Genomic DNA, 21,151 nt, shown 5'->3' with positions numbered 1-21,151 from the left:
AAAGAAAGCCCAGAGCAGTATGGGAAATGCCCCTCTCATCTTCCGTGACTGAAACTTGCAGTTTACTTCTCGTTCCAGTGTCACGACAAACCACAACACCTGTGGTAAATCACCCGGCCACTAAAGCGGGAATTGCAAAAGTGGGACTTATCGCTCTCATAATGGCCAAAGTTGAGTTTCAAAAATTCTAAAACCAAAGCACATTTCCATGGCTCAGCTGTCTGTTCTCCACCTGTTTCAGCAAATAGGAGAGGGCCTGCCAGCCAGAGACTCCCATACTTGTGTTGGAGGAAACGTCCAGGTGTGTGGCGGATTTGTAGTACAAAATCATATCCATCAGTGATGTCGCTCCCTATAGAAAGAGGAATAGAATTTACAGTAAGCAGAGGCATAAAAGTTTGAGTTGAACATACAAAATCAAGGCAGGATATGTATATCACTCTGTTACATAATCAATCTACAAACTGGCTTGAGACAATTAATAAAACCAGGCGTATTTCTGTGTGTGTGTGTGTGTGTTTGTATCATATACTTTTTTATGTGAACTTACATTTTCGTCCAGCTCTGCCCCCTGCAGGTTGATCAGATTAAATTGGACAGATTTCAGAATCTCTTCAAGAGATTCACAGGAACCGTAATCTAAATGAATACCTGGGACAGAAATCAAAACGGGCAGCAGCGTTAGCAGCCAAACGGGCCATCCTGCGGGCAGAAATCAAAGTCACGAAATCAGCCCAGCGCCATGACAGCACATGTCCCTCCCAAATCTAACGATGCCGACTTTGAATTCCGCGTCTCTACACAGATGCGGGCCGGTGGTTGGTGTTCATTAAGTAGAGTGAAAGAACGGCGTGCGAACGCGATCACGTCCGATGTGCTTCCCTCCACAGAGAGGAAAATCAAAGAGCCCGTGATTATTCAGGAACAGATGAGTTTTTAAACAAAGCCTAGAGAAACACTTTGATGGCCACAGCAGTGTGTCTTTATTAGGCCTGCGTAACACGGGCCCCCTTCCCCACATAAACTCTTATCTTCCTGGTCGGGGAGAAGCCGGATCGCTCACAGCCGCATGTTGGAGATAATAATTTATTCATCATTAGCATAATCATTTATAATTTTTTTTCTTTTTTACAATAATCACTTAACTGTACTATATCGGGGAGGGCAACAAAATCCCATATTTCTAATCCCCTCTGCCATTCTCAGATAATGACAAGCTTGGAGTCAGATGTCATCATTATGTACAGGGAGCAGCAAGCTGGAAGTTGCTGACCCGCATTTAAATCTTCCCTTCACTCCTATCAATAACTGCTCTTCCACTCATCAAAGGGACGGTGGTTTAATCCAAACCCCAGAGGATTTGGGCATAGATTTCAATTAAGAGGCTTGACAAAGTCTCAGATATTATCTCAGTATGGAAGATTGCACTGTTTAGGTCAAGTTCTACAACTGGAATCAGCTTTCATATGCTGGAGATCCCAGACTTACCAAGCAAACAACATTTCATTTGATAAATAGAAACAAACACATCTAGTTGAGAGTTTACAGTAAACTGAAGAATCTGAAATGCATCTTCGTCCAAATCTTAATTCTGGTTATAAGGCTTGAGCTTAATACTTGCTTTTAATATCTGTGTTGTCTGCAGGCAAAAGAAAATTCAGTGTAGATATACACTCAACAGTGGCCATAAGCAATTTGTGGTAGCTACTAACGTTTCATCGATCGTTGGTCTCTAACCACTGTGCTGGCTGAGCACATTGTGGCTGTCTGACCACTCTCAGCACAGCAGGGTGTGTGTTGAGCCGGAGCATGTGTATCGAGCACAGCATTGCTGGGTTTCTAACACATGTCAGTGTTACTGCTGTGCTGAGAATGGCCCAACACCTGAATAATACCTGGACAGCAGTGGCTGAAACCGACCAATCATGAATGGGGTAGGGAGGAGCTGACAAATTGATCGTGGCAACCGATAGGTTGCAGTAACTGTACACCTGTAAAAATGTACCTCTAAGACAAAGCTACTAAAGTAGGCAGCGAGTGAAGGTACATGTTTATAATAAAGGGTAAATCCTTACCCAAGCACTACCAGACATGTGCTAAACACAATAGCTCAGCACTAAAAACAACAGTGGAACAGTGGAAGCGTTCATGTGCTAAAATGGCGATAGTGATAACTGAATAACTGTAGGCATCACTACACAAAGTAAGGTGATAAAATCTCTAGGTAGGCATTATGGGTCTGGCCAGGTCAGAATAAACTGTTGTGGTAGGACAGTCATATAAGGAAACAGACAAACAGACAAAAGAAGCTCATAGAAGGATGATAAAAAGATTCTTTAGCCCTCAGATCAAATTACATAAGGCTTTTAGGTGAGGAAGGATGGCATTTTAAATTGCTTACATCATAAAAAAAATCAGTTTACTCACCCTTCAGATCAAGACACTTGGCTCTATTATTCAGAGAGGTAATTTTCTGCAGAGAAGAGATAGATAGATAGATAGATAGATAGATAGATAGATAGATAGATAGATAGATAGATAGATAGATAGATAGATAGATAGATAGATAGATAGATAGATAGATAGATAGATAGATAGTGACAGAGAAAAGACAGAGAGAGAGAGAGAGAGAGATAGCTAGATAGATAAAGGCATTCTTCCACTCAAATAAAAATGATGGCTCCAGTAGATTTTTTTCCCTCATAATAAAACTATGAATTATGAATTCCACTCAGTTTACCATTGCTGCAAATGTTCCCTTTTAATTAACCTGGGTATATTAATTAGAAACAGCTGGTCATCTGTTGATGAATTAATTTGTCTGTTGCCTGCTTTACATAGACATAATTTGACTGCATCAGTCTGAGTAGTGACATAAATACCTCGAAGTGGAAATAGGAGATCTATCCATCTCCTCTAGAGAATGTGAGGGAGAGAAGCTAAATCAAATTCCTCATCTCAGAGTGGATTGTTCGTCATGTGTCTTTCATGTTTTAAGTGGGATATCAGACAGGCAAATACCAATGTGTGAGTAAGTCACCAGCTTCTTTTTGAATACTGACTGTATGTTTGTTTTTTTTTGTTTTTTTATGCTACCTCGCATTTACAGTATTTATATTTAAGGAACTTACAGTATATCATAGACATAAACCATAAAGATCTTTTATTATTCTGAGAGCATATAAAATAAGCAAAAATAATTTTCTGAGTGATAATATATAATAATAGTACAAACGATTCAAGGAATTCTACTTAAAATTCAGTTTTCTTTGGTCTAGGACTGACATGCACATTGCAGCAATAAGTAGAGATTTAAATACATTTTTAAAAGTATAAACACTAAAATAAACTGCCTAAGAAATACTTACTGTCCAATATGACAATCCAACAGAACAGAGCAGATGGTACATTACGGCTAGTAGGTATCAGACTGATCAAGGTTCTAGATCAGTCTACGATAAACATTAACAAGATGTCAAATGGGACTGTGCATTTAAAAGAAAAAAAATTAGGTACTAGAGCCTGTGAACACTCATAGTTTCACAACTACATGAAAAGTCTTAACAGTGATGACTTGGGGCCATATAACTGAACCTTTCCCCTTTGTTTGATGTTTCTCATCTTAACACGTGGAAATTTCAGAGACCCTTTGCAGCTGAGCAATGTTCTATGCTGTGTACTGTGGAGAATGAAATAACTGCCAAATTTACTGATGCGTCAAGAGGGAGAGGACAAAATGTAATGATAAAAAGAAGGGAAGCCTCCTTCAGGCAGAGTGGAACCCAGTTTACAAACTCGGCTTTGACAGACGCGATCTCCAGTGCATTTTGTATTCATCCCTCAATAAGTCCTGGAGACCCACTTCAGCGCTTTGCTGTCTGGGTGGCTTTGTATTAACGACTGTTTTAAAACATTCTTTGCCCATTTAATTAATTGGAAAAAATTATTTCAGAACATTTTATACTGAGAAAAGCTCTCAGGGGTTAAAATCACCCGCACGTTTTCCTTTCAGCATCTTTTCTGCAATAAAGGATAAATTATTTAAAATAACACGACCTTTTATCTCACACCCTTTGAAGGCAGCAAATTAAAAATGTAAATTGAGGTGCTAATTAATATGCAAATATATTCATTTCCAGTTAACAATTAGCAATTAAACCTGCAGTGTCTAGCAAGAGCATGGACAAAATTAGTAACTTAATTTGTCATTAAAAAATTAAAACATACACAAAATTTTAATTGACTTTTAAAAATACTTCCCATGCCTTTTTGTCTTCAGCTGTTTAAAAATTTGCAAAATGTCAATTGAAAACAGAAATCTGTTTAGTATAATGTTAATATAATACAAAATCTAAAGATGAGTTATGTGCAAGAGGATGGGTATGAGAAATAAACATGCCTCCTCCATACTGCAGAAAACTTTAATCAGTGAATCAGTACGGTCCAGAGGGTGTGATGCACATTAAAGTTTAAAAGTGTGGAAGTTATTTATACTTGATGGTATTTAGATATGTGACTTTTCCCTCCGTGCTAGGAGGGAGGACGGGAGGCTGGTTCTTATATATCAGAGGAGGAATGGCTTTCTGATGAGTGCAGAAGTGCGGTGAGCTGAAAGCAGCTCCATATCGAGAGGGAGCCAGAGGAACCACAGCTGCTTCCAGTCCGGTGGGGAAACTCGGTTTGAAATACAAACTTCTCACAAAACCTACATCTCATTCAGCACTTGTTGAAACTTCTGATGATGCGTTGGCAACGTCTATGACGACCAACAGTACTGCGGACTCGCTTGTTACGCCTTTCACTTTTTTAACATTTTTTTATTTTTTTATTTTTATGAATAACTCTTGCAGCCCCTCTAGAGTTTCCTCTGCTGTGTCAGTGCTCATACTGTCTGGAATTAAAAGCTCAGCAGCAGTAACTGGTCATGAACGCTAATGCAAAAATACACCGGGACTCAGCGCAGAGCATACAAAAACGTCACATATCTAGACATATCGTACCTAAATGCTAATGACATTAAAATGTTATTTTTAGAAATCAAGTAGAATGACTAAAAAGCATAAAGGCCCACAGACATTTTTCAATGTACTCATGTGGTAACTATTCACAACAAATATTGTCAGGTGTTGCCTATTCAAACCTAAAAATTAACTGGAAAATCAGCATGTCATAGCAAATAAATAATAAATAATTAAACGTGTTGTATGTCATGCTTTAGAGACCCCAGGTGCTTTGCAAGACATAGTTGTTAACCACTATATTATGAAGATGTAACTAAAAGCAATGCTGTTTTATCCACTTAAAACATTTCAAAGAAAAGTGTAAGCCCATGGGTACAATAAAAGCTTTAAATAGTTTTCCACATCCATACTCAAGGGACTACCCTGACTGAAAATACCTAATTTGATAAATACGCTTCCTTAAGTAGTGAGTTCCATTTTGCATAGCCTTATTATGAATTTACATTCAGTCTTCTACTAACTATCTCTCCTTTAACTGGTGCTTATCCATACATATTTTACTGTTTTAGTGGGGACCACCTACATTAGTTTAAATGCAATTGGTCTCGTTAGCACCTCGAAGATAATACTGAGACTCTGGGTAATGTAAGCACTGCTAAATCTCTCATTTTCAACAAATAATTCTCCTTGATCTAATCGTAAATTTATGCAGAGGGGAAACTGATGCTCTTAACATTGCTGGTCAAAGTAAAATAAGTGAGTGCACAGTCTGAATTATGCATGCATGCCTGTGTGTGTGTCTGTGCTTTTGCAAGTGTGTGTGTGTGTGTGTGTGTGTGTGTGTGTGTGTGTTTTCATTCCTGAGTGTATTTGATTCTCATTTAGTTTCACTCTTCAGTACTATTATTGCCTTGTTGTCTTAGTTCAATAAGAATGCATTAGAGTAATTACTGTGCTCCACAACCAGGTTTAATGGTTTTCTTTTGCTCCTATTTTTAAATTTCATATTATTTTCATTTTTTTTAATTATATAATTTAAGACACAATCTCTCTATGCTTAAATCAAACATTTGCTTTGAATTTGTGTGACTTTGAAAAATAAGCCCATAAATCAAACAAAGCAGTGAATTGTGTTTTAAAGCAATGTTTGTGTATTATACCTTTAAAGCAGCATTTGTGTATTATACTTTTAAAATAACATTTGTGCATTATACCTTTAAAGCAATGCTTGTGCAAACATTTAAAGCAATGCTTGTGTGTTATATCTTTAAAAGCAATGTTTGTGTATTATACCTCTAAAGCAATGTTTGTGTATTTTACTTTTAAAAGCAACATTTGTGTATTTTACCTTTAAAGCAACATTTGTGTATTTTACCTTTAAATTAGTGTTTGTATATTTTACCTGTATTTGGTCCAGTGTCTTTGGATTGGGTTTCACCTCATGCTTGATGCAGCTCTGCTTGTAGGCCAAAATGATTTCTGTCAAGGTTAGACTGTTACCTAAAATATAACAGCAAAATATTCACCACAAATAAAAACCTCAACAGAAACCTTGCACTCCTTATCCACTAATCTGCTGTTTACTGGGTCTTAACACTGTGTATACAATTAGCTCCGGAATGGATGAAAAGGATGCCAAAAATTCTCTCTTTTGCTTAATACACTTTGCCTTGCTTCATTAAAGCAAGGCAAATGCATTTTGGGCTATGAGCACAAGTTTGTGAATCATTTCACATTTCATTTAAAAACAATGGCAAACAAACAAATAAACAAAGTAATACAACAGGGGAATATATATTTAGATTTATATATATCTATATATATATCGAGAGAGAGAGAGAGAGAGAGAGAGAGAGAGAGAGAGAGAGAGAGAGAGAGAGAGTATTGGGATGCTTCCAATTACATACAGGCATAAATATGGAGTTCTCTACATTTCTACATAGTAAAAGCAGTTATGTGCGAGGGTATAACAATACCCCCCCAACCCCCTGAGTCTTCCTATGATGCCAGCAGTCATGGTGCAAATCCTGGACATTGATTAATATTAATCTAATTAATTAATCAGTTTCAAAACATCTAGGTCATTGGGAGCTGGCAGCTACATTACGTTGGTGTTATCATATTTGTGAAAATCTCCAGATACAACAGCACAAAAATAGGACACGGGACTTAAGATTGAATTAACATTGATTAAAATATCAACAAATCGTGCAAAAAAATCCCAAACAAAAAAAAATATATAATAAACATACAAAAAACAAAACAAAACAACCTTTAACTATGTGGAACTTTCCATCATGAAGATCGAAAGTCCTAACTGAATGACATCAGTGTAGAAAAAGAATCCTACTCGATAGGATTATTGAAACATTCGAATATTGAAACACAAAATGGATTTTATTGTTAAACAGCGTTATCAGAAGGGAAGAAGGTTCAGCAGAATGAGGAGGAAGAGAAGAGGAGCTCACCGGCCTGTCCCGGTTTCCTGTTCTCTGAGAAGGCCAACACCATCTCCTCATCTGGAGGAAAGGTCACACGCTTTTCCCCTCGGCTCTTCTTCCCCAGTGGCCACGGTGCCTCTTCTTCTGGGTGGCCCATCATCGTCATTAGTGTGGAGGGTCAGCTTTAAGAAGATTCACACGATTAAAGCCATCTATGACGTGCCCGTCTGGAATAAGATTAGGCACTTGGTCGGTGATATTCAACAAAGCTTGATGAAGGAAACGGTCTGTTGTTCCAGCTCTACCCATGCCAGTTGGTATAGAAACATCTTCCAATTCTTATAATAGCTGACAACAAACCAACCCATAAACTCCAGAATCCACCTCTATGAACTGCTCTGTTGCAGGTCGAAAATAGTCAGATGGCAGTTGGAAACTCAAGACCTCTGCTTAACACTTTTACAAAGCAGTTACAGGATACCACAGCATCAATTATTAATAACCCTGTGCCTCTCCACGCTAGTGGAACTCCATGTATTTCAGCATCAAATATGCACACAGGGATATGCTGTGTAAGAAATAAAATACTCTGATGAAAATACATTTTTGAAAACTGTTTCTGTGTAAGAATGAATATACCCTACAAGCATCACAAAGAATCAGAGGGAAAGGCAGAATGTGTAGACAATAATGTCTTACTTACATACATACTAACCAAAACATGGTTAATAGCCCATACTGTTTTAAATCAAGACTGTCCTATCAGTTACATAGTGCTGTCCATGCCGGTGTGTTATGATGTGCTCTCCTGCCACATTTGATAAACAAGATATGTAAGTGGTGTTCCATAGAAACCGACGTAAAAAGCCACATTCTTAAGGGAAACCAAATCCCATTGTGGGCAGCTGCTAGCTTCAAAATGAGACTAGCTAGCACTATCATTTCAGACGCAGATATTACATACTCCGCGTTTATACTTACTAAGTTTAAATCGGGATAGGCTCTTCCCAGTCAAAGACATTTACACGATGGTTTGGTTTCAGTTCTAGTTTGAGGTACTCCAGCCTGTCGCCAGTTCTTAGTCCTTGCACCAGCCTGTTTCCATTTTAGTCTCGACTCGTTATATTATTACAGTATGGTATCACCATTATAAATATCAACAGGATAACAAACACATGTGCCATATAAACAATTAGACCTTGAAATAAGAATATAGCCGAATACATCAATACACCTATAACGTAATAAAAAAAAAAATTAGAAATAAAATCTATTGCAAACTGCATGTCATCCTACACCATATAGTTATAAAAAACATTAAAATGAAAGTAAAAAAAAAGAAATGAAATAAACTATCTAGAGAGTGGTCGATATTAATAAGACTTATTGTCGTCGGCAACATTTTAAGTCTTCACTTAGAATATCTTTCTAATTAAAAAATCGTGGTCGTTGTACGTTTGAACTAAATGACTCATAATCCCAGATTTCATTGCGGGAACACGATATTGCGTAATCCGTCCAACCAATCCCCTTCTCTAGTATACTTCCTGTTAAAGAGTTTTGCGGGAACTTTGTAGGGGTTAGCATTTGATTTGGACATTCATAATATCCTCTATATTGAGGTTGGTAACCTTTTGTAGTTGTCCATCAATACACATCTGGATTATGTTTAAACCGATACCAAAACGTTATGAAAGTTCGTTTAAACAACGTTACGATGGAGATTATGTCGGAGATATCTTCGAATCTTGGGCGCGTGAACGTTAGTTAGCTACTTATGCTAACTATCCAAGTTAGCACGGTTAGCATGTCAAATGGCTGGCAGGTTGGCTAACTCGCTTTAACGTCCTCGTCCTTTATAACGAAGTAAACTGCTAGCTAGGTATTGAGTCATTGTGTGGCCGTATTACAAAAAAAAAAGATAGCTAGGTTAATTAGCTGTGGTTTGCAGTAATGTGCATTCTTATTCTTAGGTCGCCTCATGGATCCTCTATTTTTGTAGTCTATCATAGCTAAAATGCCAAAATGAAACAGCATAGCTAACTAATCAGATAGTTACCTTGCTATTTAGCAAAGCTAGCCAGCTAGCGAACTTTACTGTGTTTACGAAAATGAAACCGTCCTGGCTGAACGTCTTTTTGTTGTCGAAATGGAAGAACAATACTGTCTTAATTAGATGGGCAGCTAATGTAACTTGGACAAACCGGATTTTTGTATTGGTACTAAAATTAATTGTACTGAAAATCTGTTAATCTCTTTTTAAAAACTATGCTGTATAATGAACTTTGTAGGGGTTAGCCTTTGATTTGGACATTCATAATATCTTAATATGATTTGGACATTCATAATATCTGCACCTTTTGGTGCAGGACCAGAACCCACTACAGTTGAATTAAATCTCTTGTTACTGTGTAAGAGTTAGACAACGGCTAACTCTCTCATTTATTATTCAATGCTAGTTGTTGTATCATAAAAGTGCAAGCTATATTACATAGATTATATTCATATATTCTATGCAATAGAATTCTATTCTCGGACAAATTCTATTTTATATCTTTTATATCTCAGACTTTATTTTTCTTCCCTTATAAATACATTTGAGGATCTATTCCAGTTTTATAGATCATTACCCTGATCTATATATTTTTTTTGTATCTCTTCTCCACTTATGGGCAGAGCAGTCACCAAAGGCATTTCACTACCAGTTATACTGTGTATGTGACAAACAAACTGATTTGATTTGACATAGTTGTCTTACTAATGCTCACTAAATGCAATATATGTTTTAACTACCTGATCAGATGCCTCCCAAGGCCAAGTCAGCTGGAAAGGGAAAACGGCCAGCTAAAAGGAAACTGGCAGAGGAATTCCCACCTGGAGAAGTGCTGACAGACACCGGAAAGAAAAGCTGGAAAATCGGGGCCCCAGTTGGCCAGGGAGGTTTTGGCCTCTTGTATCTCGGTAGGAATAAGTGAAATATTAAACTTTTTTTCTCCCCCTGTGTGACCCAAGTGAGAGTATTTACCTTGTAATTTCTCTCTTCAGCAAGTGATGAAACCTCAAAAGCTGTTGGAGCTGATGCACCATATGTTATCAAAGTGGTAAGCCAGGACAGTTTTTTTCCCCTCCCCTTTTGTCAGGTCTGTAGTGGAGTGTTGACACTTTAGTTAATGTGAACTGAGTCTTTATTTCATTCTCTGTATGCTTAAATTTCAGCATCTTAAGTTGAAATAAAGTTTTGTGTACCAGCCTTTTAAACAAACATTGCACCCCCCCCCCCCCCCCCCCCCCCAAAAAAAAAGGGTAGCCACAGGTGGATGGCACTCAGGTGTTTTTATGCCTAGTGTGCAGTCAAAAAAGTCAAATAATTCAATCGCCAAGTTTAGAACTATAGTTTAATTTTATTATTATTTACTAGTGACTTTTCTGCTTTTCAAAGACATAGGAAGTAGAAGGTTTCTGTTTATATGGCACTGAAAGCTTTAACAGTTATGTTTAAGTTCTGACCGTAACTGTTTAGTACGCTTTATAACAAGCCAAGCTGTGTCTGAGGCCTCTGATTGAATCTCAGATGTGCCGTATGATGTCTGCGACTGTTTGGATGCACATAATCAGGTGAATATATTCTATAAGTAGATTATTAATAGAAATGTCATTTGAGACAGGGCTACCTTTTAGATTTGGGGCTAGCATGGGTGGGTTCTTAAACATGGTAATTCCAAAATCTCAGAAAACTAGTCTTGGATTATGTAACCCATGTGATGCCAACCTGGCAGGCAGTTGTGGTAATATAAATCATACTAAAAGTTGAGATTCTGATTTTATATGATGTTGTAGCTCTGGCGGAGCTGCTGTTTGTGATCATGCAGTCCTTCTCAGTGCACAGTGCAGCGTCGCTAACGCGGGTCTTTCAGCCTGTCGGGATATCTGCGTAGGGGTGTCCTCCAAATGCATGCAGGTTCATGGTTCAGAAAGAGCAGTTTCTTCGTATTGGAAGCATTCACAACTATCGCCCTTGAAGAGTATTAGTCCTGCCGTTCAACCTGAAGGATTATGACTGGTAGGCGACTAAATTGGGTGGGAAGCAAAATGTGAAAGCATCACAAAGGCAGACGCAGGAAGCAAAATAATAGACGATCTGCATGAGCAGAAAGGGTCTTAGAAATGGACAGCACGAGCAGAAAGTGTTTTTTTTCTCTCTTCTAGAAACAGGCGTATGGTGTGAGTGCAGTAACTCCACGTTTCTATTTGGGGGTCATGATTTTCCGCCTTATATATTTCTCTTTTAATCTTTGGGATGTTCAAGTTTGAAAGAACAGAAGCTGGTTCTTGTCGCTCACTGTAAGTGTGTACACCTGATCTTGTCATTTGGTCACAGTTGTTTTCTCCTTTTTGCGCAGGAGCCGAGCGACAATGGCCCTCTCTTCTCCGAGCTGAAGTTTTACATGCGAGCCGCCAAACCCGATCTAAGTATGCTCTCTTGACTACAAACACGCCCTCTTGTGCGTTGTGATCTGCATTGGAATAAGGGAAAGAGCAACCCCCTTAATTAAAGAAAGTTCCGGACTCAACACGTGGGTTTTGGAGTCGCACAAATACTGAATGGATGTCTTTGGTTGTTCCCGTGGTTGCCCCAAGGCCACAGGAATGCATTTTATTTAATAACGATCCAAATGTCAGTCTCCCTTGACAATTAACTGTTATATTACTAAGGAATGCTCATGGTTTATTCATTAGAATATTCTGATGTTGGTAAATATTTGTCCCACCAGCAGATTAGCTTGCGGCTTGCACACTGTCGTCCCTTAGGAATTATACCATTATATTACTTTGAGTAACAAGTTTAAGAAAAATATGTCTAGAATAATTCACTGGCTTTATTTACCACATTATTATCTGTTTTAGCATGCAGTATACCTTAATGTAACCCCAGAATGATGGTCTCATTTGAATACTCTCTGTTCGTCATTTGTTTGTTTGTTTGTTTTCCCCATTTTCTCTTTTCTCTCTTTTTTTTTACCTTTATACCATCTTAGTTTTGTATAATATCTCAGCTATGTTATAACTTGAATGACATTTCTTACCTTTGTTTCAGTTGGAGCGTGGATAAAATCGCGGAAACTGAAGTACCTAGGGGTTCCGAAATATTGGGGCTCAGGACTTCATGAAAGAGGGGGAAAGAGGTGAGCTCAGTTAAGGCAGCCAACACCATAATGCCTTTTAGTGAACATGGTTTTACTGGCACAGTGTATTGACATAAAATGACTGAGCAAGTGTGTGGCTCTTGTGTGACCCTTCAGGTACAGGTTCATGGTCATGGACAGGTTTGGAACTGATCTTCAAAAGAAGTTTGAAGAAGGAGGCAGAAGATTTCCCAGGAAATTAGTTCTTCAGCTTGGCACGAAACTCGTGAGTTCTGCCCAAGAGGGAATGAAAAGTACATATGTTGACCGTGCTGCGTTGTAGAAGATCATTAAGATCTCTATTTTCATGCAGAAAAGGATTTTGCTTGGGAGATTTTCGCATCTCTAGTTTTGTTGTGAGCCTAAGTGAACATCCGCTCCTCGATAGTAGTTTGTATCTCGCTGCTTCCCTCTGTGTTCTCTCCAGCTTGACATTCTAGAGTACATCCATGAACATGAATATGTACATGCTGACATTAAAGCCTCCAACCTACTCCTTTCCTACAAGAACCCCAATCAGGTTAGTGCTGAGCACTCTACTTGTTTGTTGTCAAGTTGGTGACTTGCTATGGCCACTCACATATATATTTGCAAAGGGCTTTAAAGGGTGTGAGTGTGTTGAGAAGGGGGTTAGCAATTGGAATTTGAGTTTGATAGCAGTATGAGATCCTAGAGTATCTCAGCTTGTTTTATCCTCTGCTATTTTTTTCCCTTCTGTTTAAATGGGAATGCCATAGCTCAATTTAAAAAGACTACTTGTGTATGTTTCTGTGCATCTGTGTGTGTGTCATCTCGTAATGAGATATAATTTAAGCTTTTCATGCTTAGCTTGTAAACAAAAGAGATTAGATGACTTCAGAAATGTGTCTGAAGCAAATAAGGTGGGGGTTGAGGGAGGGACAAACATTTAATTTTGAGATTAATAATGTATCAGTGGTGTATTATTAAACTGCTATTTTTAAACTTGCATTTTCAAAAGTGGCCTCTCAGGATTAGTGGCTGCACTGATACATATGTTGATTTTAATTTTCCTTCACCTTTCTCTAAGAAGATTTCATTGAATTTTTTTTATTTATTTGAATTAGGAGCAGGAGGGCTTTCTCTGCTCATATTGTTTGAAATCATTTGCATAAATTTGCTTGTTTATTTTATTTTTTATCAGGTTTACTTAGTGGATTATGGACTGGCCTATAGATACCTGCCTGATGGTGTTCCAAAGGAATACAAAGAGGACCCGAAGAGATGTCATGACGGGACCATCGAGTTCACCAGCATTGACGCCCACAATGGAGTTTGTAAGTAAACCAGAGCCATCCAGGTTTTTGTACTTTTACACACATCGTGCTGCAACTTTGCTGAATTCAGTTGTTCACAGCTCCCTCAAGAAGAGGGGACCTTGAAATCATGGGCTACTGCATGATCCAGTGGCTGTGTGGCCGCCTGCCCTGGGAGGACAAGCTCCAGGACCCGCTTTACGTCAAGGACGCCAAATTAAGGTTCGTTTGGGCTTCCATGGGGGATCTGTGCCTCATGCCTCTGTCTTTTGAAAGTTAAAACAGGCACATAAATGTTCTCCTGTCAGCTTATCAGACAAGACCGAACACACTTGTTGGTTCAGTGTAATTGAGCGTTTTTATGTTTTGTTTAATGAGTGATTGACTTTCAACAAATTACAATGATGTTGGGGTTCTGCGGTGGATGACTGAATATAATTAATGACAATAAATATAAGAAATAAAAGCTGAATATCATTCAAACTCTCTTTGGCTTCTGTCACACCTCCCCTTAGATGCCGTGAAAGTATCAGAGATTTCATGAAGAGCTGTTTCGCCCCAGAAAGTGAAGCAGGTGAGGGAACGTCTTTATCATGTGAAGGCACCGAAATGTGATGTGTGCATATAACACCCTCTGAGAATATAGCCTGACTGTGAGGAAGGCTCATGACTGACTCTCCAACATTTATTGCCTTTGATACCTAATGACAGATTCAAAACCTGAACAGAACTCCCCATGCAGCAGCAAGCCCGAGTCCTTAAACGCACCTGTGCTTTCTGCAAATGAAAACGGTTTCGTGTGTCAGCCAAGCCGTAATTGGTCTGAAGCATTTCCTGATCCTGGTGCATAAACAAGAGCGAGAGAGCCTGTTCTCGCCATAACGAGTGCCGACCCACTGATTTCTCCATAATGAGAACTAATGTATCAGGCCTGTGTGTTAATTCCCCTCGACCTCTCCCTCTAACTTTAAAGAGAGCGTGACCAATCTATGATGGATGAGGAGGGCGTAGAAATATACCCGCACCTCTGTCTCATACCGAATGTTGCCTTCTGCCATTCGACATTTTCCACAGGCGTACTAAACTGAGTAACTCGGTGCGGGAAGATGCAGGAAGGGGAATATTGTGTGGGTTGGTTTGTTTGTTTGTTTGTTTTTGTTTTCCTCCACCTTTTTATGGTCGACCTCTGTGTTGCCTAGTTTGGTAGTCACTGGGTGGCACGTCGCACTTTTGCACAGCTTCAGGGCCCCGTCTCCCGTTTTGTCGTTTAAAAATCAAAGACGTCAGAGGAGTTCTTTGCTCGGCAGCTGATGTGATGGCACTTCTGAAGGCGCGTGACAGGCACGCGGCAGAAGGAGAGATCCATCCTCGGGCTGTTGTCTTGTGCGAGCCCGTCGCCGAGGTGACGGGAGGCGGCACGGGTAGCGAGGCCATCACGGCTAATTCTGTTTGGTGCGACTCCTTTAGCAGCCGACAGTAAACAACAGTTTGTGAAGAGCGAAGTATAAGAAACAATGTGTGATGTGCCGTCGCTCCCTTCTTCCACCAAACTTCGCCTCAAGGTCAAAGTGTCAGTGTCTGCTGAGAAGAGAATCTCCTACAGGGAGTCTTTTGCCAGCACTGCTTTTAAAGGAACATAGTTCTCTCTTATTTGACTTTAAAATGCACATGGCCACTTATGGAGGAGGTTGCTGAATTTCCTGCGCATGTGAATAGTGCAGACAAAGTTTCCTTTTACTTTCCTTCTGTCACATGGCCTGTAGCATGTACTGCAGTGAGGCAAATGTCCACATCACAGCTGGGCAACATCAAATGTCCAGAGTACCAAACCCATTCACATATGCTACAGGAAGAGCTTTATACTGGATCATAACAATTGGCTGTTTCTTTGTGTACGTGTGTCAGTGGAAATGACAAAGTTCATGGAGGAAGTGAAGTCACTGGGCTACACAGACAAGCCCGACTACCAGAAACTGCGAAGCATTTTGCAGCAGGGCCTGAAGGCCGTGGGCGGTGACGGCGACAGGCTGGACTTCTTGCCGGCAGGCAGCGGGGTGGGCGAGAGCCACGCAAAGGTGAGCACCAGCTTCGGAGCATCACGAGCCAGGTGATGTGGTGGAGGCCACAGCCACACCCACCCTCCCAAGCATCACCGCCAATTCCAAAGCCTTCGGAGACCCAGGCCATCTCGGCCTCGTCTAATTTGCTTACCTGTTGAAAGTGATCTCCAGTTTAAAAAAGAAATAAAGAAAAAATGCTCGATCACGATCCAAGACTAATTGTGCAGGTTAGTGGGGCAGCGCTGCTGAGCGCATTGATTTTCTAATGAGATTAAAACAGGATGGCTTTGAACAGATGTGCCTCAGCTGCTGCTCGCGTAACACCCCCCCCCCCATCAGCCCACCAACTGGCCAGGGCTGTTTAGCTTTTGCTATAGTCTGTCGGACTAGCTATTCTGTTAATTCTTCTTTTTAAATCTTTGTCCTGTTTCTCTTGTGTACTTCACCACCACAATTCCATATATATATATATATATATATATATATATATATATATATATATATATATATATATATATATATATATATATATATATATATATATATATATAAAAAAATAAACATTTTATGTTTTGTATTGTAAACTAGTAGCTTAGAGCCGGTATGCATGTCGTATGGAGAAGTTTTGGCAGTAAATCGTAGTGGTACTTTTAAAGTTACAGTTGAGCCCTCCAGGTGTCAGCAGGCAGGAGATCTTGCTCCACTGAAACCTGTAGATTACATCAGCCTGCTGCTGTGTATTATACAATCACCATGTGTAGCTGCCAATAACCTGAAGTGTAGTTGTTCCAAAAAAAAAAAACAACCCAAAAACATTGTAAGCACTCGGTGCTACTTCTTTTTCTTCTTCTTCTTCTTCCTCCAAACAACTGTGCCCAGAAGCGCACGACTATAGCTGAGCATCACCCGCAGCTGTTCTCTTCGGCCGATGCCGCAGCGCCCGGTGCGTCATCGGCCCTGGCGACAAAGCTGCCAGTGGCTCAGCCTGCCCCTCCAGTGTCTGGGGCTTCCTCCCGAGAGCCCCTCCCTTCCCTCCGGCAGACCCTGAGTGCCTGTGTTTATTCCCTGCTAATGTTTCGCAGATTTGCTGACACCGTGACCCCAGAGTGGGCGCGGGCCGGCAGTCGGCGAGCACACTTGCGGCAGGGCTGGGCGACGGACTCTCCTCGCTTCCCACAATGCAGTTTGCATATGGAGGGTGCCACCAGGGAGCTGGCCTGTGCCAGCTGAGGGTTACCTGCCCACTGCAGTTATTGTATGTAATTATCGAGCCAATCTGTTCAGCTCAGCAGGGTCTGGATGGTAATCATGAGGCAGCAATTGGCAAAATGGAAGGGAAATGTGAGGAGGGGGTGGGGGTAGTGAGGATGATAGTTCAAGTCCGAGAGAGGGGTGAGCATGCATTATGGAGTCTGAGCAGTGGAGAAGGGGGATTTGATTGCTGTCGTTAAGTGCATCATCTTGGTAACCTCTGGTTTAGTTTGGAGGATTTCTTTTGGATTCGCTTCTCCCTTCATCCCCGGCGTGAATTAACATGGAAAAAGAGGATTTGAAATTGTTATATTAAATTAACTCAAGATATAGATTGTTGTTTGGAAATATAAAGTGTGGCATTAGTAGTCAATAAATTGGCCTCTCGGACCTGTAATCTTGAGTCATAGATACAGCCTTGAAAATTGAGAGTTCGAGGCAGTGTTAAAATAGCATAATGTTTCACTGATTTTTATTTCTTTTTTTCTTTTTTTCTTTGCCGGATTTAAAATCCTACTGGATCGCAGATTCATAATTACATTTGCTCCGACTACACGCTCACACTCAAAGGACTTAAAGCGTATGTAACAGTTTCCTTGTGTATGGCAAGGAAAGGTCCCTTCTTAATATTTGATTTGAACTCCCCCCAAGGTTGCTGGAGGCAAGTGATTTGACCATTTCTCTCTTTTCCCATGCTGCTTCATTTCTATATTGCCCGTCCTGAAGACTCCTAAGCGAAAGAAAGTGCCAGAAAAGGCACCATCTAATGAGGAAATAGATGGCTCCCCTGTGAAGAAGAGTCGGCCTCCGCAGAAGAAAGGTACGCTTGACTCATTTCTCCCAATGACCGCAGACAAGGCCTCCCACATAAGGCCGTATTTCCTATTGAACAGTTGCTTGTTTAATGCCCATAGTTTGATGCGTGGTAAGTGGGTTTTAAGAAACACTGTTGTTTTATTCATTTATTCATCGACTAAAAATTGTGCTATTTTGGCCTGCTTAGAAGCAAACAAAAATGGCGACGTTTTCCTGAAATTGGGCATGTGCTATGGGGAGAGACACTGAACAGTGAAAAGCCCTTGAACTGCAACAGCAGCAAAGACTACTGAATTTCATGGTGTTCATGCAGTCATGCTGTAATTACCAATTATAGGATTACACGTTTAGACCATTGGCAGATTATTTCAACAGGCCGGTATGAGCAGCGGTTATCGGTGCAAAAAGAATCATCAGATTTCGTGCACCTTGTGCTTGGTGTCTCTAATTGCTTTGGTACAGATACGTTGCTTAGATCCGCAGAGACGTTAGGCTTTTAAAGCCAGAGGGTGGCGTTCTCAAAAGCATGCATTTAACATCATGTAGAACTGAACGGCGCGAGGAAGACCTCTGTGAAGAAGGCCAGCCTGAAGAATCGCTTGTTGGATACGGGTACTCAGACGTCCCCTGCAGCTGGAGTCAAGAGAGGTCGCGGCAGACCCAAGAAGAGCGCATAACTCTTCTTTTAAACAAGGGCAACTTTTTTCCTCTTTTTTAAACATTTTTTTTTCTTTCTATGGTCTGTATTTGTTCATGGCTGTACGTTTTTTTTTTTTCGTTTTTTTTTTTTTTCTTTTAAACTTTTGCAGGATGTTGGGCACATTGTCTGTAAAATAATAAATAGCATGCACACACACACACACACACACACGAAAAGTGTGGTTGCTTTGAGTAGTGAGTTATTTTCATCCTCTTTGTAATGGCTTGAATAATCGAGCCTGAGCGGATGAGGTCCAGAGGGGATTGCTTTGCCCTCGATAAGGAAATCCCCAAAGGAGCTCGCGGAGTCCCGACTCTCCACCCACCTCCCTCTCTTGTTGTGCAATGAAAGGCGTGGCATGGTTCTCTCTCTCTCTCTCTCTCTCTCTCTCTCTCTCTCTCTCTCTCTCTCTCTCTCTCTCGCTCTCTCGCTCTCTCTCTCTCTCTCTCTCTCTCTCTCTCTCGTCTGCTCTTTGATCCCGGCGCGGCACGCTCGGCGGGGACGGCACCGCGCGTATGCGCGCCTTTACCTCGCCGCTCTTACGCCATTTGATCAGGGCAAGACAAAAGACGAACGCCCGGCTCCCTCTTTGTCACTCCAGCTCGAGTCGTCCTCTCCCTGCTCCACTCCGCCAGGAAGCCGCTTCACAGAGCTATCATTAAAAGTTAGCTGCGGGTGTAACACTTGGTATCGTGTATTATAACTTTGTTATTGGTCTTGATAGCAGGCAGACAGCCTTTGCAGGCATATTTATAGGTCCAGGCGTCGTCTTAGACATCTCATACCTGTGCTGTACGCTGTGACATTGAGAGGGCAAGAATAACTTGGAGATAGATGAGAACAGATGAACCGTACAGCAGGCAAAAATGCTATGCTCTGTAGTAGGGTTACAAAGAGGGTATGTCTCCAGAGTTTGTCACTATGAATTGAGATTACAATTATTCGAAAGTATAGGCACTTGTACAACTGCTTTATAAATATAGGATGTGTCAAATCTGAAATGAAGAATTGGTTTATGTATTATGGGTGTCTGCGTGACAGGCTTAATCTGGAAGTCGAGGGACGGCCAGAATTCCACCGCCCTACCCCGGACTCTGTCAAAAAAGGGAAGTAATTCAAAATGATCAACTGGACCACAAATATTTGATGTGATCTGCAAAATCATCGCAAGCTAAACTGATTTGTTGTCCTCATAAAACGTCGCCTCAAATGACACATGAACCCGAGACGCCTGCAAAAACGTCCTTGTTTTGTTTTGGGGTTTATTGTTCGTAAATCCACCCGCCCCTCAGTGACCAGATATAGATGTCATCTATATAATGGCCTCGAGTTTGACTTGAGCTTTGACTCGTCACCACCATAGCCATCCCGTTCTCCGGCTGATTTTATAGAACTTGTGGTTTTTAAGCGGGAGAAAACCACAGCCCTGCTTGCCTTGTTAACTCCGGTTAGCCACCAACTTGGGCCTGTGAGAACAGCAGAGAGGGGTTGTGGAGGTGGGGTGGGGCTGAGACGTTCCTCCTGATGTTTGTTTTTGGAGCTGAGCTGCAGGAACCCGCTGCTAATGCTGCCATCGATCGCTCTAGCAGTGTGGAGTCAAGTGCACCCCCGTGTGCTCTCTTCCCCTTCTTTGCCACTGACCTTGGGGGCGCACAGCCATTGTTTCGCAGTAGGGGGCAGTAGCACATAATGATGGCACAGCCAGGGGGGTGGGTGTCTGGGTGGGGGGCATGCCGCTTAAACACAACATTACCACCTGTTTCCCCCTGCTGCCTGCATGCTGGAGGGGACGTGCAGCTTTGATGGGCCTGGCTGTGGTCATTGATTGACCTGTACTTATACCCAGCCCCTGGTCCCGTGTTTCTCTCTGCTCCTGGGGGTTTGGAGGAGGGCTACATGCTGAACCTTGAATCTCTCTCAGCAAGAGTTTCAAACTGTGCATCGGACCCCCTTGCACCCTCCGTAATATGGATGTCGGCTACGCTCATGTCCGGTCCGATGACAGTATGTTGTTTTCCGAATTGTGCTGTGTATGAAACACAGTTGCAAGTGGAGGGGCCAAAAGGTGTTAGTTTGTTTTTGTTTGTTTTTTTAATTCCACAGGGGAGGGATTGCACAAGTAGTCCTACCTATACATTAATCAAAAGCAGGTTATTTCATTTGTTAAAGGACTCCGCTCAGACCACCTTTTTGAAGAAAGCTGAAGAAGGATTTTATCACGGTAGAGTTTTTGTTCTGCATCTAATTCTGACGAAAACACTTCCTTGCTTTAAAGCCTTTTGTGCCTCATTTAGTGTACTTAATTGTATCAAATTTCTCTCTGAGATTTATAGGTAATTATTAATAATGCAGACCTGTAGAGAAAACCAATAGACCAGCAGGGGAGATGAACTGTATTAAAGGAGCAAGTGCCCCCCTCCGATCTGCTTGCGTGCTTCACTCTTAGCATGTATCATTACCATATA

General features: G+C 41.0%; 2 protein-coding genes across 2 annotated transcripts; one reads left to right on the top strand and one right to left on the bottom strand.

Moving 5' to 3' along the window:
• Positions 1–187: 187 nt before the first annotated feature.
• Positions 188–8,444, bottom strand: LOC113579781 (protein phosphatase 1 regulatory subunit 37-like). The gene is made up of 6 exons (XM_035532925.1): positions 8,384–8,444; positions 7,430–7,629; positions 6,364–6,461; positions 2,428–2,473; positions 551–651; positions 188–352 (listed from the first exon to the last, which is right to left on the bottom strand). Exons 2-6 carry the CDS (start codon positions 7,566–7,568, stop codon positions 188–190), a joined length of 549 nt encoding a protein of 182 aa, XP_035388818.1. The 5' UTR covers positions 7,569–7,629; positions 8,384–8,444.
• A 495-nt stretch (positions 8,445–8,939) lies between these two features.
• Positions 8,940–18,842, top strand: vrk1 (VRK serine/threonine kinase 1). The gene is made up of 13 exons (XM_027013951.2): positions 8,940–9,024; positions 10,204–10,363; positions 10,448–10,503; positions 11,803–11,872; positions 12,498–12,585; positions 12,703–12,811; positions 13,013–13,105; positions 13,748–13,880; positions 13,961–14,081; positions 14,375–14,433; positions 15,765–15,934; positions 17,897–17,990; positions 18,533–18,842. The coding sequence occupies exons 2-13, from the start codon at positions 10,204–10,206 to the stop codon at positions 18,661–18,663; spliced, it is 1,284 nt and encodes a 427-aa protein (XP_026869752.1). The 5' UTR covers positions 8,940–9,024; the 3' UTR covers positions 18,664–18,842.
• Positions 18,843–21,151: the final 2,309 nt, after the last annotated feature.

The sequence above is a fragment of the Electrophorus electricus genome, chromosome 13 (assembly GCF_013358815.1).
Source record: "Electrophorus electricus isolate fEleEle1 chromosome 13, fEleEle1.pri, whole genome shotgun sequence".
In the NCBI taxonomy this organism is placed as follows: Eukaryota; Metazoa; Chordata; class Actinopteri; order Gymnotiformes; family Gymnotidae; genus Electrophorus; species Electrophorus electricus.
The sequence above is the reverse complement of the archived record's forward strand: the minus strand, read 5'-3'. Positions and strand labels throughout refer to the sequence as shown.